This window comes from Oncorhynchus clarkii, chromosome 23 (assembly GCF_045791955.1).
Source record: "Oncorhynchus clarkii lewisi isolate Uvic-CL-2024 chromosome 23, UVic_Ocla_1.0, whole genome shotgun sequence".
In the NCBI taxonomy this organism is placed as follows: Eukaryota; Metazoa; Chordata; class Actinopteri; order Salmoniformes; family Salmonidae; genus Oncorhynchus; species Oncorhynchus clarkii.
The window spans coordinates 58517482-58543742 of record NC_092169.1 but is presented as its reverse complement, the minus strand read 5'-3'; the positions used below and the strand labels follow the sequence as shown (position 1 = coordinate 58543742).

Genomic DNA, 26261 nt, shown 5'->3' with positions numbered 1-26261 from the left:
ACTAACTTGGGGCATTTCATGCGGCACAATAACTGTGTGTATCTGTGGCTCTCTGTTTGTGTCAGTGGTTAGTACTTAAGGCTTCTGCTTCTTTGGCTGTCATATCACTGCCTCTCCCCATTCTTAACAACAGCCCCAGCAGCAACCAGAGCCAGCACACAGCAAGCAGAGCCAGCAGACAGCACGCAGAGCCAGCAGACAGCAAGCAGAGCCAGCAGACACCAAGCAGAGCCAGCAGACACCAAGCAGAGCCAGCAGACAGCAACCAGAGTCAGCAGACAGCAAGCAGAGCCAGCAGACACCAAGCAGAGTCAGCAGACAGCAAGCAGAGCCAGTAGACAGCAAGCAGAGCCAGCAGACAGCAAGCAGAGCCAGCACACAGCAAGCAGAGCCAGCAGACAGCAAGCAGAGCCAGCACACAGCAACCAGAGCCAGCACACAGCAAGCAGAGCCAGCAGACAGAAAACAGAGCCAGCACAGAGCGAACAGAGCCAGCAGCAGGTAACCAGAGCCAGCAGACAGCAAGCAGAGCCAGCAGACAGAAAACAGAGCCAGCACAGAGCGAACAGAGCCAGCAGCAGGTAACCAGAGCCAACAGACACCAAGCAGAGCCAGCACACAGCAAGTAGAGCCAACAGACACCAAGCAGAGCCAACAGACACCAAGCAGAGGCAACAGACACCAAGCAGAGCCAGCAGACACCAAGCAGAGCCAACAGACACCAAGCAGAGCCAACAGACACCAAGCAGAGCCAACAGACACCAAGCAGAGCCAACAGACACCAAGCAGAGCCAACAGACACCAAGCAGAGCCAGCAGACACCAAGCAGAGCCAACAGACACCAAGCAGAGCCAACAGACACCAAGCAGAGGCAACAGACACCAAGCAGAGCCAGCAGACACCAAGCAGAGCCAGCAGACACCAAGCAGAGCCAACAGACACCAAGCAGAGCCAGCACACAGCAAGCAGAGCAAGCAGCAGGCAACCAGAGCCAGCAGACAGCAAGCAGAGCCAGCACACAGCAAGCAGAGCCAACAGACACCAAGCAGAGCCAGCAGCAGGCAACCAGAGCCAGCAGACACCAAGCAGAGCCAACAGACACCAAGCAGAGCCAACAGACACCAAGCAGAGGCAACAGACACCAAGCAGAGCCAGCAGACACCAAGCAGAGCCAGCAGACACCAAGCAGAGCCAACAGACACCAAGCAGAGCCAGCACACAGCAAGCAGAGCAAGCAGCAGGCAACCAGAGCCAGCAGACAGCAAGCAGAGCCAGCACACAGCAAGCAGAGCCAACAGACACCAAGCAGAGCCAGCAGAGCTAAAAGCCTATCCCCCCATTCGGATGTAACAATGAGCTACTCGCTATCTTGAACACAACTGTTGAAGCCAAGGATCTTCAGAAACATATCCAGGCCTGAGCACTAAGAAAACAGTCCTGTGATCCAGACAGACAGAGTCAGAGGGTGTTGGTCATGTGGTGTATTGAGGCCGTGCGATAGCATCCTGTCTATGATACCTCTTCAACAAGTATGTGTATTAATCCTACAGCACAGCCTTTGCACAAACTACAGCCTGGGGTGGTCTAGTGGTTACTGGCGCTGCCTTCAGAACAGATCACATGCCAGGTTTGAATCCCAACCCACACCCTTCTAATGCGTCCTTTCTACCTTCATTTCCCGTCTCTCTTCACTGCCTCTGGGCTGTTAGAACAGACATTGGACAATACATTATCCGTTATATGTACTGTATGTATCCCTTTAAAGACAAACATGATCAGTCAGTTACCTGGTGTTGAGGACTGGGGGAAGGGGCCTGGTCAGTTACCTGGTGTTGAGTACTGGGAGACAGAGCCTGGTGGTGAGTACTGGGGGAAGGGGCCTGGTCAGTTACCTGGTGTTGAGTACTGGGGGAAGGGGCCTGGTCAGTTACCTGGTGTTGAGTACTGGGAGACAGAGCCTGGTGTTGAGGACTGGGGGAAGGGGCCTGGTCAGTTACCTGGTGTTGAGTACTGGGAGACAGAGCCTGGTGGTGAGTACTGGGGGAAGGGGCCTGGTCAGTTACCTGGTGTTGAGTACTGGGGGAAGGGGCCTGGTCAGTTACCTGGTGTTGAGGACTGGGGGAAGGAGCCTGGTGTTGAGTACTGGGGGAAGGGGCCTGGTCAGTTACCTGGTGTTGAGTACTGGGGGAAGGGGCCTGGTCAGTTACCTGGTGTTGAGTACCGGGAGACGGAGCCTGGTGTTGAGTACCGGGAGAAGGAGCCTGGTGTTGAGTACCGGGAGAAGGGGCCTGGTTAGTTATCTGGTATTGAGAACCGAGAGAAGGGGCCTGGTCAGTTACCTGGTGTTGAGTACCGGGAGAAGGGGCCTGGTCAGTTACCTGGTGTTGAGTACCGGGAGACGGAGCCTGGTGTTGAGTACTGGGGGAAGGGGCCTGGTCAGTTACCTGGTGTTGAGTACTGGGGGAAGGGGCCTGGTCAGTTACCTGGTGTTGAGTACCGGGAGACGGAGCCTGGTGTTGAGTACCGGGAGAAGGAGCCTGGTGTTGAGTACCGGGAGAAGGGGCCTGGTTAGTTATCTGGTATTGAGAACCGAGAGAAGGGGCCTGGTCAGTTACCTGGTGTTGAGTACTGGGAGAAGGGGCCTGGTCAGTTACCTGGTGTTGAGTACCGGGAGAAGGGGCCTGGTCAGTTACCTGGTGTTGAGTACCGGGAGACGGAGCCTGGTGTTGAGTACCGGGAGAAGGGGTCTGGTCAGTTACCTGGTGTTGAGTACCTGGGAGAATGGGCCTGGTCAGTTACCTGGTGTTGAGTACCGGAAGAAGGGGCCTGGTCAGTTACCTGGTGTTGAGTACCGGGAGACGGAGCCTGGTGTTGAGTACTGGGAGAAGGGGCCTGGTCAATTACCTGGTGTTGAGTACCGGGAGAAGGGGCCTGGTCAGTTACCTGGTGTTGAGTACCGGGAGAAGGAGCCTGGTGTTGAGTACCGGGAGAAGGAGCCTGGTGTTGAGTACTGGGAGAAGGAGCCTGGTCAGTTACCTGGTGTTGAGTACCGAGAGAAGGAGCCTGGTGTTGAGTACCGGGAGAAGGAGCCTGGTCAGTTACCTGGTGTTGAGTACCGAGAGAAGGAGCCTGGTGTTGAGTACCGGGAGAAGGAGCCTGGTCAGTTACCTGGTGTTGAGTACCGGGAGACGGAGCCTGGTGTTGAGTACCGGGAGAAGGGGCCTGGTCAGTTACCTGGTGTTGAGTACCGGGAGAAGGGGCCTGGTCAGTTACCTGGTGTTGAGTACCGAGAGAAGGAGCCTGGTGTTGAGTACCGGGAGAAGGAGCCTGGTCAGTTACCTGGTGTTGAGAACCGAGAGAAGGAGCCTGGTGTTGAGTACCGGGAGAAGGGGCCTGTTCAGTTACCTGGTGTTGAGTACCGAGAGAAGGAGCCTGGTGTTGAGTCCTGGGAGAAGGAGCCTGGTCAGTTACCTGCTGTTGAGTACCGAGAGAAGGAGCCTGGTGTTGAGTACTGGGAGAAGGAGCCTGGTCAGTTACCTGGTGTTGAGTGCTGGGGGAAGGAGCCTGGTCAGTTACCTGGTGTTGAGTCCTGGGGGAAGAAGCCGGGTGTTGAGTACTGGGAGACGGAGCCTGGTGTTGAGTACTGGGAGAAGGAGCCTGGTCAGGAAGCCACCTCGTTCTGAGCCCCACAGGGTTAATGCTAGGTTTACTCCACTCCACTTTCTCCACCTCTCCCTCTGTGTGTCAAGAAACAATAATAAACAACAATAACAACTTAATCAGAAGGTTGCGTGTTTATATCACGTCGGGGTCATGTCATTTTAGTGGCGGCAGGTACAGTAGCCTAGTGGTTAGAGGGGGCAGGTAGCCTAGTGGTTAGAGGGGGCAGGTAGTCTAGTGATTAGAGGAGGCAGGTAGCCTAGTGGTTAGAGGGGGCAGGTAGCCTAGTGGTTAGAGGGGGCAGGTACCCTAGTGGTTAGAGGGGCAGGTAGCCTAGTGGTTAGAGGGGGAAGGTAGCCTAGTGGTTAGAGGGGCAGGTAGCCTAGTGGTTAGGGGGGAAGGTAGCCTAGTGGTTAGAGGGGGCAGGTAGCCTAGTGGTTAGAGGGGGCAGGTAGCCTAGTGGTTAGATGGGGCAGGTAGCCTAGTGGTTAGGGGGGCAGGTAGCCTAGTGGTTAGGGGGGCAGGTAGCCTACTGGTTAGAGGGGGCAGGTAGCCTAGTGGTTAGGGGGGCAGGTAGCCTAGTGGTTAGAGAGGGCAGGTAGCCTAGTGGTTAGAGGGGGCAGGTAGCCTAGTGGTTAGAGGGGGCAGGTAGCCTAGTGGTTAGAGGGGGCAGGTAGCCTAGTGGTTAGAGGGGGCAGGTAGCCTAGTGGTTAGAAGGGGCAGGTAGCCTAGTGGTTAGAGGGGGGGGCAGATAGCCTAGTGGTTAGAGGGGGGGGGCAGGTAGCCTAGTGGTTAGAGGGGGGGAGGCAGGTAGCCTAGTGGTTAGAGGGGGGGGGGGGGCAGGTAGTCTAGTGGTTAGAGTGGAGGGATGGCAGGTAGTCTAGTGGTTAGAGTGGAGGGATGGCAGGTAGCCTAGTGGTTAGAGCGTTGGACTAGTAACCGGAATGGTTGCTGGATTGAATCCCCTTGCTGACATGGTAAAAGTTTGTTATTCTGCCCCCTGAACAAGGCAGTTAACCCACTGTTCCTTGGTAGGCCGTCATTGTAAATACGAATTTGTTCTTAACTGACTTGCCTAGTTAAATAAAGGTTCAATAAACATTTTTTTTTAAATAACTTGTGTCACTGTGACTCATAAACACACCTTGAGATTCCTCTGCTGACATCATGATTAAAGGATGTGGACGTTTGTAGAGCGATGAGGTTAATCGTTCAACACCACCATCACCCTCTTCAGCGTTGAGTCATGAGAACATGGTTTCACACTCCCTGACGGATACCCTGACTGGCTGGATCTCAACTTACTGATGCTGTTACCACGGTGATAGGACGGTTAGGAAGTCATTGTAACAGGAAAACACAACCAAAAAAAATGGTTGTCACTAGTAACCACCGATGATGTACACTATAAACCCTGGGATTGCTGATGCTATGTATTGGCCAATGAGGGGCTTTGAAGCCACCTGTCGGCCATATTGGAGCTCCTCAGAAGAAGCTCCCCTTCATCGGAATGAATGGAATTCTGCAGTATTTCAATTCAATGTTTAAAGGACAAAATGACATGTATTTATGTAACATAACTTACAAAAAAAAGAATTATTTTTTAATATATTATTTGATTTAGAATGTTTGTTTCGCTCACATGGTATAATTTAAAAGTATGTATTAAAACCCCCTGAAAGTGTAAGCCTGGGGAGGGGGCGGCAAATGTTGAATTTGGCCTTTATCTACCGTAGCCCATAGAAACATGTTGAATAACACATTCATCAATGACAAAAAAATAAATAAATAAATAAATTTAGGAGATATAACAAAACTCAGGAAATAATATTTATATATTTGGAAATATTTACCCCTTAGTTTTTTTGTTGGCACAAAACTACCTCCATACTTCATTCATTTTTTAAACCGGTACCAGATTACCTTCAGACGAGACCCGTGTTTAAACCGGTACCAGATTATCTTCAGACGAGGCCCGTGTTTAAATCGGTACCAGATTACCTTCAGACGAGGCCCGTGTTTAAACCGGGACCAGATTACCTTCAGACGAGAAACGTGTTTAAACCGGGACCAGATTACCTTCAGACGAGGCCCGTGTTTAAACCGGTACCAGATTACCTTCAGACGAGACCCGTGTTTCAACCGGTACCAGATTACCTTCAGACAAGACCCGTGTTTAAACCGGTACCAGATTACCTTCAGACGAGGCCCGTGTTTAAACCGGTACCAGATTACCTTCAGACGAGGCCCGTGTTTAAACCGGGACCAGATTACCTTCAGACGAGGCCCGTGTTTAAACCGGTACCAGATTACCTTCAGACGAGGCCCGTGTTTAAACCGGTACCAGATTACCTTCAGACGAGGCCCGTGTTTAAACCGGTACCAGATTACCTTCAGACGAGGCCCGTGTTTAAACCGGGACCAGATTACCTTCAGACGAGGCCCGTGTTTTAACCGGTACCAGATTACCTTCAGACGAGGCCCGTGTTTAAACCGGGACCAGATTACCTTCAGACGAGGCCCGTGTTTAAACCGGGACCAGATTACCTTCAGACGAGACCCGTGTTTAAACGGGTACCCGATTACCTTCAGACGAGGCCCGTGTTTAAACCGGTACCAGATTACCTTCAGACGAGACCCGTGTTTAAACCGGTACCAGATTACCTTCAGACGAGGCCCGTGTTTAAACCGGTACCAGATTACCTTCAGACGAGACCCGTGTTTCAACCGGTACCAGATTACCTTCAGACGAGACCCGTGTTTAAACCAGTACCAGATTACCTTCAGACGAGGCCCGTGTTTAAACCGGTACCAGATTACCTTCAGACGAGGCCCGTGTTTAAACCGGTACCAGATTACCTTCAGACGAGACCCGTGTTTAAACCGGTACCAGATTACCTTCAGACAAGGCCCGTGTTTAAACCGGTACCAGATTACCTTCAGACGAGACCCGTGTTTAAACCGGTACCAGATTACCTTCAGACGAGGCCCGTGTTTAAACCGGTACCAGATTACCTTCAGACGAGACCCGTGTTTAAACCGGTACCAGATTACCTTCAGACAAGGCCCGTGTTTAAACCGGTACCAGATTACCTTCAGACGAGACCCGTGTTTAAACCGGGACCAGATTACCTTCAGACGAGACCCGTGTTTAAACCGGTACCAGATTACCTTCAGACAAGGCCCGTGTTTAAACCGGTACCAGATTACCTTCAGACGAGACCCGTGTTTAAACCGGGACCAGATTACCTTCAGACGAGGCCCGTGTTTAAACCTGGACCAGATTACCTTCAGACGAGGCCCGTGTTTAAACCGGTACCAGATTACCTTCAGACAAGGCCCGTGTTTAAACCGGTACCAGATTACCTTCAGACGAGGCCCGTGTTTAAACCGGTACCAGATTACCTTCAGACGAGGCCCGTGTTTAAACCGGTACCAGATTACCTTCAGACGAGGCCCGTGTTTAAACCGGTACCAGATTACCTTCAGACGAGGCCCGTGTTTAAACCGGGACCAGATTACCTTCAGACGAGGCCCGTGTTTTAACCGGTACCAGATTACCTTCAGACGAGGCCCGTGTTTAAACCGGGACCAGATTACCTTCAGACGAGAAACGTGTTTAAACCGGGACCAGATTACCTTCAGACGAGGCCCGTGTTTAAACCGGTACCAGATTACCTTCAGACGAGACCCGTGTTTCAACCGGTACCAGATTACCTTCAGACGAGACCCGTGTTTAAACCAGTACCAGATTACCTTCAGACGAGGCCCGTGTTTAAACCGGTACCAGATTACCTTCAGACGAGACCCGTGTTTAAACCGGTACCAGATTACCTTCAGACAAGGCCCGTGTTTAAACCGGTACCAGATTACCTTCAGACGAGACCCGTGTTTAAACCGGTACCAGATTACCTTCAGACGAGGCCCGTGTTTAAACCGGTACCAGATTACCTTCAGACGAGACCCGTGTTTAAACCGGTACCAGATTACCTTCAGACAAGGCCCGTGTTTAAACCGGTACCAGATTACCTTCAGACGAGACCCGTGTTTAAACCGGTACCAGATTACCTTCAGACGAGACCCGTGTTTAAATGGGTACCCGATTACCTTCAGACGAGGCCCGTGTTTAAACCGGTACCAGATTACCTTCAGACGAGACCCGTGTTTAAACCGGTACCAGATTACCTTCAGACGAGGCCCGTGTTTAAACCGGTACCAGATTACCTTCAGACGAGACCCGTGTTTAAACCGGTACCAGATTACCTTCAGACGAGACCCGTGTTTCAACCGGTACCAGATTACCTTCAGACGAGACCCGTGTTTAAACCAGTACCAGATTACCTTCAGACGAGGCCCGTGTTTAAACCGGTACCAGATTACCTTCAGACGAGGCCCGTGTTTAAACCGGTACCAGATTACCTTCAGACGAGGCCCGTGTTTAAACCGGTACCAGATTACCTTCAGACGAGGCCCGTGTTTAAACCGGTACCAGATTACCTTCAGACGAGACCCGTGTTTAAACCGGTACCAGATTACCTTCAGACAAGGCCCGTGTTTAAACCGGTACCAGATTACCTTCAGACGAGACCCGTGTTTAAACCGGTACCAGATTACCTTCAGACGAGGCCCGTGTTTAAACCGGTACCAGATTACCTTCAGACGAGACCCGTGTTTAAACCGGTACCAGATTACCTTCAGACAAGGCCCGTGTTTAAACCGGTACCAGATTACCTTCAGACGAGACCCGTGTTTAAACCGGTACCAGATTACCTTCAGACGAGACCCGTGTTTAAACGGGTACCCGATTACCTTCAGACGAGGCCCGTGTTTAAACCGGTACCAGATTACCTTCAGACGAGACCCGTGTTTAAACCGGTACCAGATTACCTTCAGACGAGGCCCGTGTTTAAACCGGTACCAGATTACCTTCAGACGAGACCCGTGTTTAAACCGGTACCAGATTACCTTCAGACGAGACCCGTGTTTAAATCGGTACCAGATTACCTTCAGACGAGGCCCGTGTTTAAACCGGGACCAGATTACCTTCAGACGAGAAACGTGTTTAAACCGGGACCAGATTACCTTCAGACGAGACCCGTGTTTAAACCGGTACCAGATTACCTTCAGACAAGGCCCGTGTTTAAACCGGTACCAGATTACCTTCAGACGAGACCCGTGTTTAAACCGGTACCAGATTACCTTCAGACGAGACCCGTGTTTAAACGGGTACCCGATTACCTTCAGACGAGGCCCGTGTTTAAACCGGTACCAGATTACCTTCAGACGAGACCCGTGTTTAAACCGGTACCAGATTACCTTCAGACGAGACCCGTGTTTAAATCGGTACCAGATTACCTTCAGACGAGGCCCGTGTTTAAACCGGGACCAGATTACCTTCAGACGAGAAACGTGTTTAAACCGGGACCAGATTACCTTCAGACGAGGCCCGTGTTTAAACCGGTACCAGATTACCTTCAGACGAGACCCGTGTTTCAACCGGTACCAGATTACCTTCAGACAAGACCCGTGTTTAAACCGGTACCAGATTACCTTCAGACGAGGCCCGTGTTTAAACCGGTACCAGATTACCTTCAGACGAGGCCCGTGTTTAAACCGGGACCAGATTACCTTCAGACGAGGCCCGTGTTTAAACCGGTACCAGATTACCTTCAGACGAGGCCCGTGTTTAAACCGGTACCAGATTACCTTCAGACGAGGCCCGTGTTTAAACCGGTACCAGATTACCTTCAGACGAGGCCCGTGTTTAAACCGGGACCAGATTACCTTCAGACGAGGCCCGTGTTTTAACCGGTACCAGATTACCTTCAGACGAGGCCCGTGTTTAAACCGGGACCAGATTACCTTCAGACGAGGCCCGTGTTTAAACCGGGACCAGATTACCTTCAGACGAGACCCGTGTTTAAACGGGTACCCGATTACCTTCAGACGAGGCCCGTGTTTAAACCGGTACCAGATTACCTTCAGACGAGACCCGTGTTTAAACCGGTACCAGATTACCTTCAGACGAGGCCCGTGTTTAAACCGGTACCAGATTACCTTCAGACGAGACCCGTGTTTCAACCGGTACCAGATTACCTTCAGACGAGACCCGTGTTTAAACCAGTACCAGATTACCTTCAGACGAGGCCCGTGTTTAAACCGGTACCAGATTACCTTCAGACGAGGCCCGTGTTTAAACCGGTACCAGATTACCTTCAGACGAGACCCGTGTTTAAACCGGTACCAGATTACCTTCAGACAAGGCCCGTGTTTAAACCGGTACCAGATTACCTTCAGACGAGACCCGTGTTTAAACCGGTACCAGATTACCTTCAGACGAGGCCCGTGTTTAAACCGGTACCAGATTACCTTCAGACGAGACCCGTGTTTAAACCGGTACCAGATTACCTTCAGACAAGGCCCGTGTTTAAACCGGTACCAGATTACCTTCAGACGAGACCCGTGTTTAAACCGGGACCAGATTACCTTCAGACGAGGCCCGTGTTTAAACCTGGACCAGATTACCTTCAGACGAGGCCCGTGTTTAAACCGGTACCAGATTACCTTCAGACGAGGCCCGTGTATAAACCGGTACCAGATTACCTTCAGACGAGGCCCGTGTTTAAACCGGGACCAGATTACCTTCAGACGAGGCCCGTGTTTAAACCGGGACCAGATTACCTTCAGACGAGACCCGTGTTTAAACCGGTACCAGATTACCTTCAGACGAGGCCCGTGTTTAAACCGGTACCAGATTACCTTCAGACGAGGCCCGTGTTTAAACCGGTACCAGATTACCTTCAGACGAGACCCGTGTTTAAACCGGTACCAGATTACCTTCAGACGAGGCCCGTGTTTAAACCGGTACCAGATTACCTTCAGACGAGACCCGTGTTTAAACCGGTACCAGATTACCTTCAGACGAGACCCGTGTTTAAACCGGTACCAGATTACCTTCAGACGAGGCCCGTGTTTAAACCGGTACCAGATTACCTTCAGACGAGGCCCGTGTTTAAACCGGTACCAGATTACCTTCAGATGAGGCCTGTGTTTATCCCGGTACCAGACTACCTTCAGACGAGGCCCGTGTTTAAACCGGTACCAAATTACCTTCAGACGAGACCCGTGTTTAAACAGGGACCAGATTACCTTCAGACGAGGCCCGTGTTTAAACCGGGACCAGATTACCTTCAGACGAGGCCCGTGTTTAAACCGGTACCAGATTACCTTCAGACGAGGCCCGTGTTTAAACCGGTACCAGATTACCTTCAGACGAGGCCCGTGTTTAAACCGGTACCAGATTACCTTCAGACGAGGCCCGTGTTTAAACCGGGACCAGATTACCTTCAGACGAGGCCCGTGTTTTAACCGGTACCAGATTACCTTCAGACGAGGCCCGTGTTTAAACCGGGACCAGATTACCTTCAGACGAGGCCCGTGTTTAAACCGGGACCAGATTACCTTCAGACGAGACCCGTGTTTAAACCGGTACCAGATTACCTTCAGACAAGGCCCGTGTTTAAACCGGTACCAGATTACCTTCAGACGAGACCCGTGTTTAAACCGGTACCAGATTACCTTCAGACGAGGCCCGTGTTTAAACCGGTACCAGATTACCTTCAGACGAGACCCGTGTTTAAACCGGTACCAGATTACCTTCAGACGAGGCCCGTGTTTAAACCGGTACCAGATTACCTTCAGACGAGACCCGTGTTTAAACCGGTACCAGATTACCTTCAGACGAGACCCGTGTTTAAACCGGTACCCGATTACCTTCAGACGAGGCCCGTGTTTAAACCGGTACCAGATTACCTTCAGACGAGACCCGTGTTTAAACCGGTACCAGATTACCTTCAGACGAGGCCCGTGTTTAAACCGGTACCAGATTACCTTCAGACGAGACCCGTGTTTAAACCGGTACCAGATTACCTTCAGACGAGACCCGTGTTTAAATCGGTACCAGATTACCTTCAGACGAGGCCCGTGTTTAAACCGGTACCAGATTACCTTCAGACGAGGCCCGTGTTTAAACCGGTACCAGATTACCTTCAGACGAGGCCCGTGTTTAAACCGGTACCAGATTACCTTCAGATGAGGCCCGTGTTTATCCCGGTACCAGACTACCTTCAGACGAGGCCCGTGTTTAAACCGGTACCAAATTACCTTCAGACGATACCCGTGTTTAAACCGGGACCAGATTACCTTCAGACGAGGCCCGTGTTTAAACCGGGACCAGATTACCTTCAGACGAGGCCCGTGTTTAAACCGGTACCAGATTACCTTCAGACGAGACCCATGTTTAAACCGGGACCAGATTACCTTCAGACGAGGCCCGTGTTTAAACCGGTACCAGATTACCTTCAGACGAGGCCCGTGTTTAAATCGGTACCAGATTACCTTCAGACGAGACCCGTGTTTCAACCGGTACCAGATTACCTTCAGACGAGACCCGTGTTTAAACCAGTACCAGATTACCTTCAGACGAGGCCCGTGTTTAAACCGGTACCAGATTACCTTCAGACGAGGCCCGTGTTTAAACCGGTACCAGATTACCTTCAGACGAGACCAGTGTTTAAACCGGTACCAGATTACCTTCACACAAGGCCCGTGTTTAAACCGGTACCAGATTACCTTCAGACGAGACCCGTGTTTAAACCGGTACCAGATAACCTTCAGACGAGGCCCGTGTTTAAACCGGTACCAGATTACCTTCAGACGAGACCCGTGTTTAAACCGGTACCAGATTACCTTCAGACGAGGCCCGTGTTTAAACCGGTACCAGATTACCTTCAGACGAGGCCCGTGTTTAAACCGGTACCAGATTACCTTCAGACGAGACCCGTGTTTAAACCGGTACCAGATTACCTTCAGACGAGACCCGTGTTTAAACCGGTACCAGATTACCTTCAGACGAGGCCCGTGTTTAAACCGGTACCAGATTACCTTCAGACGAGGCCCGTGTTTAAACCGGTACCAGATTACCTTCAGATGAGGCCCGTGTTTATCCCGGTACCAGACTACCTTCAGACGAGGCCCGTGTTTAAACCGGTACCAAATTACCTTCAGACGAGACCCGTGTTTAAACCGGGACCAGATTACCTTCAGACGAGGCCCGTGTTTAAACCGGTACCAGATTACCTTCAGACGAGGCCCCTGTTTAAACCGGTACCAGATTACCTTCAGACGAGGCCCGTGTTTAAACCGGTACCAGATTACCTTCAGACGAGGCCCGTGTTTAAACCGGGACCAGATTACCTTCAGACGAGGCCCGTGTTTAAACCGGTACCAGATTACCTTCAGACGAGGCCCGTGTTTAAACCGGTACCAGATTACCTTCAGACTAGACCCGTGTTTAAACCGGTACCAGATTACCTTCAGACGAGACCCGTGTTTAAACCGGTACCAGATTACCTTCAGACGAGGCCCGTGTTTAAACCGGTACCAGATTACCTTCAGACGAGGCCCGTGTTTAAACCGGTACCAGATTACCTTCAGATGAGGCCCGTGTTTATCCCGGTACCAGACTACCTTCAGACGAGGCCCGTGTTTAAAGCGGTACCAAATTACCTTCAGACGAGACCCGTGTTTAAACCGGGACCAGATTACCTTCAGACGAGGCCCGTGTTTAAACCGGGACCAGATTACCTTCAGACGAGGCCCGTGTTTAAACCGGTACCAGATTACCTTCAGACGAGGCCCGTGTTTAAACTGGTACCAGATTACCTTCAGACGAGACCCGTGTTTAAACCGGTACCAGATTACCTTCAGACGAGGCCCGTGTTTAAACCGATACCAGATTACCTTCAGACGAGACCCGTGTTTAAACCGGTACCAGATTACCTTCAGACGAGACCCGTGTTTAAACCGGTACCAGATTACCTTCAGACGAGACCCGTGTTTAAACCGGTATCAGATTACCTTCAGACGAGGCCCGTGTTTAAACCGGTACCAGATTACCTTCAGACGAGGCCCGTGTTTAAACCGGTACCAGATTACCTTCAGACGAGACCCGTGTTTAAACCGGTACCAGATTACCTTCAGACGAGACCCGTGTTTAAACCGGTACCAGATTATCTTCAGACGAGGCCCGTGTTTAAACCGGTACCAGATTACCTTCAGACGAGACCCGTGTTTAAACCGGTATCAGATTACCTTCAGACGAGGCCCGTGTTTAAACCGGTACCAGATTACCTTCAGACGAGGCCCGTGTTTAAACCGGTACCAGATTACCTTCAGACGAGACCCGTGTTTAAACAGGTACCAGATTACCTTCAGACGAGACCCGTGTTTAAACCGGTACCAGATTATCTTCAGACGAGGCCCGTGTTTAAACCGGTACCAGATTACCTTCAGACGAGACCCGTGTTTAAACCGGTATCAGATTACCTTCAGACGAGGCCCGTGTTTAAACCGGTACCAGATTACCTTCAGACGAGGCCCGTGTTTAAACCGGTACCAGATTACCTTCAGACGAGACCCGTGTTTAAACAGGTACCAGATTAGGTTCAGACGAGACCCGTGTTTAAACCGGTACCAGATTATCTTCAGACGAGGCCCGTGTTTAAACCGGTACCAGATTACCTTCAGACGAGACCCGTGTTTAAACCGGTACCTCCAGACGAGACCCGTGTTTAAACCGGTACTAGATTACCTTCAGACAAGACCCGTGTTTAAACCGGTACCAGATTACCTTCAGACGAGACCCGTGTTTAAACCAGTACCAGATTACCTTCAGACAAGACCTGTGTTTAAACCGGTACCAGATTACCTTCAGACGAGACCCGTGTTTAAACCGGTACCAGATTACCTTCAGACGAGGCCCGTGTTTAAACCGGTACCAGATTACCTTCAGACGAGACCCGTGTTTAAACCGGTACCTCCAGACGAGACCCGTGTTTAAACCGGTACTAGATTACCTTCAGACAAGACCCGTGTTTAAACCGGTACCAGATTACCTTCAGACGAGACCCGTGTTTAAACCAGTACCAGATTACCTTCAGACAAGACCTGTGTTTAAACCGGTACCAGATTACCTTCAGACGAGGCCCGTGACACTGGTGGAGGTCGTAGAACAAAACGGAGAACACCATCGTGTTTGAGAGAGTCTCCCCTTTCCATTAGTGGAGTCAAAACTGTACTCACTACAGATGTTTTCGTGAGAAGACCGATTTTCAGGGATGTCTCCTGATCTGACAAACAGCACTGTGGCTCTGTCACTTTCCACCACAGACTGCGGAAGGCCGACATCAGGAGGATGCGGTGGATTGAGATGCAGACCATATAATAAAACAGACACCTCTAGCTTGCAACCGATATGCCCAAACCAGGGAGGGAGGGCGAGAGGGAGGGAAAGGGGGGAGAGAGGGAGAGATCGAGAGGGAGAGGGGGGAGCTAGAGAGAGAGAGGGTGGAGGGAGAGAGAGAGACAGAGAGAGAAAGAGAGAGAGAGAGCGAGAAAGAGAGAGAGACAGAGAGACAGAGAGAGAGAGGGAGAGAGAGAGAGAGAGAGAGTGAGAGAGAGAGAGAGAAAGAGAGAGAGACAGACAGAGAGAGAGAAACAGAGAGAGACAGAGAGAGAGAGAGAGAGAGAGAGAGAGAGAAACAGAGAGAGACAGACAGAGAGAGAGAAACAGAGAGAGAAACAGAGAGAGACAGACAGAGAGAGAGAAACAGAGAGAGAGACAGAGAGGGAGAGAGAGAGAGAGAGAGAGAGAGAGAAACAGAGAGAGACAGACAGAGAGAGAGAAACAGAGAGAGACAGAGAGAGAGAGAGAGAGAGAGAGAGAGAAACAGAGAGAGACAGACAGAGAGAGAGAAACAGAGAGAGAAACAGAGAGAGACAGACAGAGAGAGAGAAACAGAGAGAGACAGAGAGAGAGAGAGAGAGAGAGAGAGAGAGAGAGAGAGAGAGAGAGACACAGAGAGAAACAGAGAGAGAGAGACAGAGACAGACAGAGAGAGAGAGACAGACAGAGAGAGAGAGACAGAGAGAGAGAGAGAAACAGAGAGAGAAACAGAGAGAGAAACAGAGAGAGACAGAGAGAGAGAGAGAGAGAGAGAGAGAGAGAGACAGAGAGAGACAGAGAGACAGAGAGAGAGAGAGAGAGAGAGAGAAACAGAGAGAGACAGACAGAGAGAGAGAAACAGAGAGAGAGACAGAGAGAGAGAGAAGTACACAGACTAAACTTCTCGATCAAACAGTAAAACAGTCACTTTTGCAGGTGGGTGAAATGAGCCAATGATCTCAACACATCACAACCAAGCGTGTGGATTGCCTCAAGTATCACTGATGACCATTCAAGAAAAACAGCTGCTTCTGTTCACAATAAACTGGGTTTTGGTCTGAAGAATCAATTATATTAGTAAAACACAAGGTCTGACAATTTTTCACATCACACAATGGTGAACATTGTTTCTATTGATACACCCTGGAGTTGTCTTCATGACCCATGATGTGTCTCTCACACACAGGGTGATGTGTCTCTCACACGAGATGTCTTCGTGATGCGGGGTGATGTGTCTCTCTCACATGAGATGTCTTCATGATGCAGGGTGATATGTCTCTCTCAGACAAGATGTCTTCATGATGCAGGGTGATGTGTCTCTCTCACATGAGATGTCTTCGTGACGCAGGGTGTCTCTCTCACACGAGATGTCTTCATGAAGCAGGGTGATGCGTCTCCCTCACATGAGATGTCTTCGTGATGCAGGGTGATGTGTCTCTCTCACATGAGATGTCTTCGTGACGCAGGGTCTCTCTCACACGAGATGTCTTCATGATGCAGGGTGATGTGTCTCCCTCACACAAGATGTCTTCATGATGCAGGGTGATGTGTCTCCCTCACACAAGATGTCTTCATGATGCAGGGTGATGTGTCTCTCTCACATGATACGGCGAAGTCAAGGTTATAACTCGACCCTTACCTATTATCTTCCATGGGACTGTATCATATGTGTAATGGTGAACCACACTCTGTGTGTGTGTGTGTGTGTGTGTGTGTGTGTGTAGGGTTGCAGAATGACGGTAAATATTCCAACATTCCCAGATTAGCAAGGACAACCCAGCTGTTATGAGCGTGGGTGAAGACTTTGACTATACATACCTACTACAGGTTTGATCACGTTTCCCCTGACAGGATTCTTCCGGAAGGTAGGGGTAATGGCCGGTTTAAGTCTCACCTGTAAAAAAAAAAAAAAAAAAAAAATGATCACAACAAATATGGAATTTGATTGGAGGTCAAAAAAAATGACATCATATGTAAGACATCCTTTAGTTCTTTATAGTTGTATTGTCCCCTTAGTATCAGTCTACCCATTACATCATCTGTAAGACACCCTTTAGTTCTTTATAGTTGTATTGTCCCCTTAGTATCAGTCTACCCATTACATCATCTGTAAGACATCCTTTAGTTCTTTATAGTTGTATTGTCCCCTTAGTATCAGTCTACCCATTACATCATCTGTAAGACACCCTTTAGTTCTTTATAGTTGTATTGTCCCCTTAGTATCAGTCTACCCATTACATCATCTGTAAGACACCCTTTAGTTCTTTATAGTTGTATTGTCCCCTTAGTATCAGTCTACCCATTACATCATCTGTAAGACACCCTTTAGTTCTTTATAGTTGTATTGTCCCCTTAGTATCAGTCTACCCATTACATCATCTGTAAGACACCCTTTAGTTCTTTATAGTTTTATTGCCCCCTTAGTATCAGTCTACCCATTACATCATCTGTAAGACACCCTTTAGTTCTTTATAGTTGTATTGTCCCCTTAGTATCAGTCTACCCATTACATCATCTGTAAGACATCCTTTAGTTCTTTATAGTTGTATTGTCCCCTTAGTATCAGTCTACCCATTACATCATCTGTAAGACACCCTTTAGTTCTTTATAGTTGTATTGTCCCCTTAGTATCAGTCTACCCATTACATCATCTGTAAGACACCCTTTAGTTCTTTATAGTTGTATTGTCCCCTTAGTATCAGTCTACCCATTACATCATCTGTAAGACACCCTTTAGTTCTTTATAGTTGTATTGTCCCCTTAGTATCAGTCTACCCATTACATCATATGTAAGACACCCTTTAGTTCTTTATAGTTGTATTGTCCCCTTAGTATCAGTCTACCCATTACATCATATGTAAGACACCCTTTAGTTCTTTATAGTTGTATTGTCCCCTTAGTATCAGTCTACCCATTACATCATCTGTAAGACACCCTTTAGTTCTTTATAGTTGTATTGTCCCCTTAGTATCAGTCTACCCATTACATCATCTGTAAGACACCCTTTAGTTCTTTATAGTTGTATTGTCCCCTTAGTATCAGTCTACCCATTACATCATCTGTAAGACACCCTTTAGTTCTTTATAGTTGTATTGTCCCCTTAGTATCAGTCTACCCATTACATCATCTGTAAGACACCCTTTAGTTCTTTATAGTTGTATTGTCCCCTTAGTATCAGTCTACCCATTACATCATCTGTAAGACATCCTTTAGTTCTTTATAGTTGTATTGTCCCCTTAGTATCAGTCTACCCATTACATCATCTGTAAGACACCCTTTAGTTCTTTATAGTTGTATTGTCCCCTTAGTATCAGTCTACCCATTACATCATCTGTAAGACACCCTTTAGTTCTTTATAGTTTTATTGTCCCCTTAGTATCAGTCTACCCATTACATCATCTGTAAGACACCCTTTAGTTCTTTATAGTTTTATTGCCCCCTTAGTATCAGTCTACCCATTACATCATCTGTAAGACACCCTTTAGTTCTTTATAGTTGTATTGTCCCCTTAGTATCAGTCTACCCATTACATCATCTGTAAGACACCCTTTAGTTCTTTATAGTTGTATTGTCCCCTTAGTATCAGTCTACCCATTACATCATCTGTAAGACACCCTTTAGTTCTTTATAGTTGTATTGTCCCCTTAGTATCAGTCTACCCATTACATCATCTGTAAGACACCCTTTAGTTCTTTATAGTTGTATTGTCCCCTTAGTATCAGTCTACCCATTACATCATCTGTAAGACATCCTTTAGTTCTTTATAGTTGTATTGTCCCCTTAGTATCAGTCTACCCATTACATCATCTGTAAGACACCCTTTAGTTCTTTATAGTTGTATTGCCCCCTTAGTATCAGTCTACCCATTACATCATCTGTAAGACATCCTTTAGTTCTTTATAGTTGTATTGTCCCCTTAGTATCAGTCTACCCATTACATCATCTGTAAGACACCCTTTAGTTCTTTATAGTTTTATTGTCCCCTTAGTATCAGTCTACCCATTACATCATCTGTAAGACACCCTTTAGTTCTTTATAGTTGTATTGTCCCCTTAGTATCAGTCTACCCATTACATCATCTGTAAGACACCCTTTAGTTCTTTATAGTTGTATTGTCCCCTTAGTATCAGTCTACCCATTACATCATCTGTAAGACACCCTTTAGTTCTTTATAGTTGTATTGTCCCCTTAGTATCAGTCTACCCATTACATCATCTGTAAGACACCCTTTAGTTCTTTATAGTTGTATTGTCCCCTTAGTATCAGTCTACCCATTACATCATCTGTAAGACACCCTTTAGTTCTTTATAGTTGTATTGCCCCCTTAGTATCAGTCTACCCATTACATCATCTGTAAGACATCCTTTAGTTCTTTATAGTTTTATTGCCCCCTTAGTATCAGTCTACCCATTACATCATCTGTAAGACACCCTTTAGTTCTTTATAGTTTTATTGTCCCCTTAGTATCAGTCTACCCATTACATCATCTGTAAGACACCCTTTAGTTCTTTATAGTTGTATTGTCCCCTTAGTATCAGTCTACCCATTACATCATCTGTAAGACACCCTTTAGTTCTTTATAGTTGTATTGTCCCCTTAGTATCAGTCTACCCATTACATCATCTGTAAGACACCCTTTAGTTCTTTATAGTTGTATTGTCCCCTTAGTATCAGTCTACCCATTACATCATCTGTAAGACACCCTTTAGTTCTTTATAGTTGTATTGTCCCCTTAGTATCAGTCTACCCATTACATCATCTGTAAGACACCCTTTAGTTCTTTATAGTTTTATTGTCCCCTTAGTATCAGTCTACCCATTACATCATCTGTAAGACACCCTTTAGTTCTTTATAGTTGTATTGTCCCCTTAGTATCAGTCTACCCATTACATCATCTGTAAGACACCCTTTAGTTCTTTATAGTTGTATTGTCCCCTTAGTATCAGTCTACCCATTACATCATCTGTAAGACACCCTTTAGTTCTTTATAGTTTTATTGTCCCCTTAGTATCAGTCTACCCATTACATCATCTGTAAGACACCCTTTAGTTCTTTATAGTTGTATTGCCCCCTTAGTATCAGTCTACCCATTACATCATCTGTAAGACACCCTTTAGTTCTTTATAGTTGTATTGCCCCCTTAGTATCAGTCTACCCATTACATCATCTGTAAGACACCCTTTAGTTCTTTATAGTTGTATTGTCCCCTTAGTATCAGTCTACCCATTACATCATCTGTAAGACACCCTTTAGTTCTTTATAGTTGTATTGTCCCCTTAGTATCAGTCTACCCATTACATCATCTGTAAGACACCCTTTAGTTCTTTATAGTTTTATTGTCCCCTTAGTATCAGTCTACCCATTACATCATCTGTAAGACACCCTTTAGTTCTTTATAGTTTTATTGCCCCCTTAGTATCAGTCTACCCATTACATCATCTGTAAGACACCCTTTAGTTCTTTATAGTTTTATTGTCCCCTTAGTATCAGTCTACCCATTACATCATCTGTAAGACACCCTTTAGTTCTTTATAGTTTTATTGTCCCCTTAGTATCAGTCTACCCATTACATCATCTGTAAGACACCCTTTAGTTCTTTATAGTTTTATTGTCCCCTTAGTATCAGTCTACCCATTACATCATCTGTAAGACACCCTTTAGTTCTTTATAGTTGTATTGTCCCCTTAGTATCAGTCTACCCATTACATCATCTGTAAGACACCCTTTAGTTCTTTATAGTTTTATTGTCCCCTTAGTATCAGTCTACCCATTACATCATCTGTAAGACACCCTTTAGTTCTTTATAGTTTTATTGCCCCCTTAGTATCAGTCTACCCATTACATCATCTGTAAGACACCCTTTAGTTCTTTATAGTTTTATTGTCCCCTTAGTATCAGTCTACCCATTACATCATCTGTAAGACACCCTTTAGTTCTTTATAGTTTTATTGTCCCCTTAGTATCAGTCTACCCATTACATCATCTGTAAGACACCCTTTAGTTCTTTATAGTTGTATTGTCCCCTTAGTATCAGTCTACCCATTACATCATCTGTAAGACACCCTTTAGTTCTTTATAGTTTTATTGTCCCCTTAGTATCAGTCTACCCATTACATCATCTGTAAGACACCCTTTAGTTCTTTATAGTTGTATTGTCCCCTTAGTATCAGTCTACCCATTACATCATCTGTAAGACACCCTTTAGTTCTTTATAGTTGTATTGTCCCCTTAGTATCAGTCTACCCGTTACATCATCTGTAAGACACCCTTTAGTTCTTTATAGTTTTATTGTCCCCTTAGTATCAGTCTACCCATTACATCATCTGTAAGACACCCTTTAGTTCTTTATAGTTGTATTGTCCCCTTAGTATCAGTCTACCCATTACATCATCTGTAAGACACCCTTTAGTTCTTTATAGTTTTATTGTCCCCTTAGTATCAGTCTACCCATTACATCATCTGTAAGACACCCTTTAGTTCTTTATAGTTGTATTGTCCCCTTAGTATCAGTCTACCCATTACATCATCTGTAAGACACCCTTTAGTTCTTTATAGTTGTATTGTCCCCTTAGTATCAGTCTACCCATTACATCATCTGTAAGACACCCTTTAGTTCTTTATAGTTGTATTGTCCCCTTAGTATCAGTCTACCCATTACATCATCTGTAAGACACCCTTTAGTTCTTTATAGTTGTATTGTCCCCTTAGTATCAGTCTACCCATTACATCATCTGTAAGACACCCTTTAGTTCTTTATAGTTGTATTGTCCCCTTAGTATCAGTCTACCCATTACATCATCTGTAAGACACCCTTTAGTTCTTTATAGTTTTATTGTCCCCTTAGTATCAGTCTACCCATTACATCATCTATAAGACACCCTTTAGTTCTTTATAGTTTTATTGTCCCCTTAGTATCAGTCTACCCATTACATCATCTGTAAGACACCCTTTAGTTCTTTATAGTTGTATTGTCCCCTTAGTATCAGTCTACCCATTACATCATCTGTAAGACACCCTTTAGTTCTTTATAGTTTTATTGTCCCCTTAGTATCAGTCTACCCATTACATCATCTGTAAGACATCCTTTAGTTCTTTATAGTTTTATTGTCCCCTTAGTATCAGTCTACCCATTACATCATCTGTAAGACACCCTTTAGTTCTTTATAGTTGTATTGTCCCCTTAGTATCAGTCTACCCATTACATCATCTGTAAGACACCCTTTAGTTCTTTATAGTTTTATTGTCCCCTTAGTATCAGTCTACCCATTACATCATCTGTAAGACACCCTTTAGTTCTTTATAGTTTTATTGCCCCCTTAGTATCAGTCTACCCATTACATCATCTGTAAGACACCCTTTAGTTCTTTATAGTTTTATTGTCCCCTTAGTATCAGTCTACCCATTACATCATCTGTAAGACACCCTTTAGTTCTTTATAGTTTTATTGTCCCCTTAGTATCAGTCTACCCATTACATCATCTGTAAGACACCCTTTAGTTCTTTATAGTTGTATTGCCCCCTTAGTATCAGTCTACCCATTACATCATCTGTAAGACACCCTTTAGTTCTTTATAGTTTTATTGTCCCCTTAGTATCAGTCTACCCATTACATCATCATGAGGATCACATGAAACAACCAATGAGGACGTGTATCCACCACCACTACAAGGTGCATCAGTGTAATGGGGAGTTGTGAGCGACAAACCATAACGTTTTAAGCTACACAGACAGACTGGCCGTCAGGCAGGTCTGGAAAATGCCAGATGAGGTGGTCCATTTTTAGCCCAGTGTGCCGGTGTTTTAGCGCAGAACGATCATTATCTGGCTGATAATGGGAACCTCAAGTTGAAAAGGGGGCCGGTGTGGGGACCTCAAAGAAAACAATGTGCCAGTGTGTTAGAAACACCCAGGCCGATTTCAGATCCTAGTCCATCCACCCAGGCCGATTTCAGATCCTAGTCCATCCACCCAGGCCGATTTCAGATCCTAGTCCATCCACCCAGGCCGATTTCAGATCCTAGTCCATCCACCCAGGCCGATTTCAGATCCTAGTCCGTCCACCCAGGCCGATTTCGGATTCTAGTCCGTCCCTATCTAGCGACATAGCTATAGCTAGCATAATTACATTATTTTAGATCCTAGTCCATCCCTAGCTAGCTACATCGCTATAGCTAGCATAGTTACATTATTTTAGATCCTAGTCCATCCCTAGCTAGCTACAGTATATAGCTATAGCTAGCATAGTTACATTATTTCAGATCCTAGTCCGTCCTTAGCTAGTTATATCGCTATAGCTCGCATAATTTGATTATTTCAGATCCTAGTCTGTCCCTAGCTAGCTACATAGCTATAGCTAGCATAATTACATTATTTTAGATCCTAGTCCTTCCCTAGCTAGCTACATAGCTATAGCTAGCATAATTCCATTATTTTAGATCCTAGTCCGTCCCTATCTAGCGACATAGATATAGCTAGCATAATTACATTATTTTAGATCCTAGTCCTTCCCTAGCTAGCGACATAGCTATAGCTAGCATAATTACATTATTTTAGATCCTGGTCCTTCCCTAGCTAGCTACATCGCTATAGCTAGCATAATTACATTATTTTAGATCCTGGTCCTTCCCTAGCTAGCTACATCGCTATAGCTAGCATAGTTACATTATTTCAGATCCTAGTCCGTCCTTAGCTATTTATATCGCTATAGCTCACATAATTTAATTATTTCAGATCCTAGTCTGTCCCTAGCTAGCTACATAGCTATAGCTAGCATAATTAGATTATTTCAGATCCTAGTCTGTACCTAGCTAGCTACAGTATATAGCTATAGCTAGCATAATTAGATTATTTCAGATCCTAGTCTGTCCCTAGCTAGCTACATAGCTATAGCTAGCATAATTAGATTATTTCAGATCCTAGTCTGTCCCTAGCTAGCTACATAGCTATAGCTAGCATAATTCGATTATTTCAGATCCTAGTCTGTCCCTAGCAAGCTACAGTATATAGCTATAGCTAGCATAATTAGATTATTTCAGATCCTAGACTGTCCCTAGCTAGCTACATCGCTATAGCTAGCATAATTAGATTTTTTCAGATCCTAGTCCATCCCTAGCTAGCTACATTGCTATAGCTAGCATAATTACATTATTTAAGATCCTAGTCCGTCCTTAGCTAGTTACATAGCTATAGCTAGCATAATTAGATTATTTCAGATCCTAGTCCATCCCTAGCTAGCTACAGTATATAGCTATAGCTAGCATAGTTACATTATTTCAGCTCCTAGTCCATCCCTAGCTAGCTACAGTATATAGCTCTAACTAGCATAACTAGCTACAGTAGACAGTACATAGCTCTAACTAGCGTAATTCCATTGGGAAAACAACACCCCAGACTTTGCCCTACGACACACAGGCGTCCAGTGGTGCATTAAGCTCTTTTACTGGCTGTGCCAATATCACACCGCACATAAACCTTTTGAGAGACAATTCCTGCTGAGTTAGTTGTTTTCAGACGATGCCAAAGCAACTCTCTCTCCCTGTACTGAACATCTGAGACTGGACTGCTAAAGTCTGTCTCTCTCTCTCTCTTTTCTGTTTGTCTCTCTCTCTCTCTGTCTCGGTCGCCCTGGCACCTGGCACCTGGCAGCGTACACCATATACCACACAAGCCAGCCAATCACGCGTTACTCTACCCAGAGGTCAAAGTGTTAGGAGAGGTAAATCAGGCTACCCTCTAAGTCTGGCTCAGACACCTTAACCTCTGTCTGTCTGAACGTCTGGCTCTTATAGTATTGGTTTACAGCGTGCTTCTGCTTTCTCTTTTGGGGTCCAAGCCGCGTTACTGTAAAGAACTTAGTGCCAACCATTCCTTTCACAACACAGCCCTGTTCTGCTATTTCCTACTTCCTGCTTCCTACTTCCTGCTACTTGTTCTTGTTCTTTTGCTGCTGCAGCATCACAGTGTCCAATAAGCTCATGTGGGCGGGGCATCCTGAAGATGCAAGTCACTATAATAATACAATTCATCTAGAATAAATGACGTACACAAAGCTAACAACAAGGCTGTAAAGAAATACACACAAAGCTAATAACGAGGCTGTAAAGAAACACACACAATGCTAACAACGAGGCTGTAAAGAAATACACACAAAGCTAATAACGAGGCTGTAAAGAAACACACACAATGCTAACAACGAGGCTGTAAAGAAATACACACAAAGCTAATAACGAGGCTGTAAAGAAACACACACAATGCTAACAACGAGGCTGTAAAGAAATACACACAAAGCTAATAACGAGGCTGTAAAGAAACACACACAATGCTAACAACGAGGCTGTAAAGAATCACACGCTCTAAATGGATTGAAACACCCTCCTGTTGGTTATCACTCCAACCCTGTTCCTGGAGACAAAACTTCCTGTTGGTTATCACTCCAACCCTGTTCCTGGAGAGCTACCGTCCTGTATGTTTACACTCCAACCCTGTTTACACTCCAACCCTGTTCCTGGAGAGCTACCGTCCTCTAGGTTTACACTCCAACCCTGTTCCTGGAGAGCTACCGTCCTCTAGGTTTACACTCCAACCCTGTTCCTGGAGAGCTACCGTCCTGTATGTTTACACTCCAACCCTAATCTAGCACATCTGATTCTAATAATTAGCTGGTTGATTAGCTGAACCAGGTTAGTTACCACACTACAGGAGTGTAGCTCTCCAGGAACAGAACAGCCCTGTTTGCAGCATGTCTTACCTGTCTGGCTACATTGACCTGAAGGTGTGGATGTCTGGGTCCAGGGCCTGGAGCATCCCTCAACAGGGCCCTTCTCTGAATGGGCAGCCAGCCCACTCTCACCGGAGTCAGAGAGCTGAGTTTAGCCTCCTCCTTCCCTGGAGCCTGCTTGATTATAGCCCTTTCCCAGCTACCGTTGTAGTCCTGGGCAGAGGACAATCCTGCCCCGAGGGACTCCTGGCTGCCCAGGGAACTGTCACACGGGCTGGGAGTCCCACAGGGGGAGAGGTCCCTGTCCCGGCTGCAGAGAGATGGGGACGAGGGGAGGCCCTGGTAGTGGTGACGCAGGCCAGAGCCAACGGGTTCCTTGTGAAGGGTTGGCATCGATGCTGTCCCGTCGTAGAAAGGGGCCTGCACTTGATCTCTCTGCGCTCGGTCAGGGTTTCCGAAATATCTCCCGTTCTCCATCCTCTCCAGTTCCTGTAACCACCTGTCTAGATTCTGGCTACCTCCCTCGATGGCGCTCTGCGGGCGAGGGGTACGACCCAAATGAACCTTCGGATGGGGCTCAACCTCTGGGCTGTCAGTGGG

The 26261-nt window shown here is 46.8% G+C and overlaps 1 protein-coding gene and 1 long non-coding RNA gene across 2 annotated transcripts; one reads left to right on the top strand and one right to left on the bottom strand.

Moving 5' to 3' along the window:
- Positions 1–18: 18 nt before the first annotated feature.
- Positions 19–3613, top strand: LOC139381325 (involucrin-like). The gene is made up of 5 exons (XM_071124776.1): positions 19–60; positions 134–501; positions 650–1346; positions 2796–3528; positions 3603–3613. The coding sequence occupies exons 1-5, from the start codon at positions 19–21 to the stop codon at positions 3611–3613; spliced, it is 1851 nt and encodes a 616-aa protein (XP_070980877.1).
- Positions 3614–3649: 36 nt separating this feature from the next.
- LOC139381570 (uncharacterized) lies at positions 3650–25819 on the bottom strand. Its single transcript, XR_011628563.1, has 3 exons — positions 25692–25819; positions 16763–16838; positions 3650–3737 (listed from the first exon to the last, which is right to left on the bottom strand). It is a non-coding gene; the product is annotated as an uncharacterized lncRNA (long non-coding RNA).
- Positions 25820–26261: the final 442 nt, after the last annotated feature.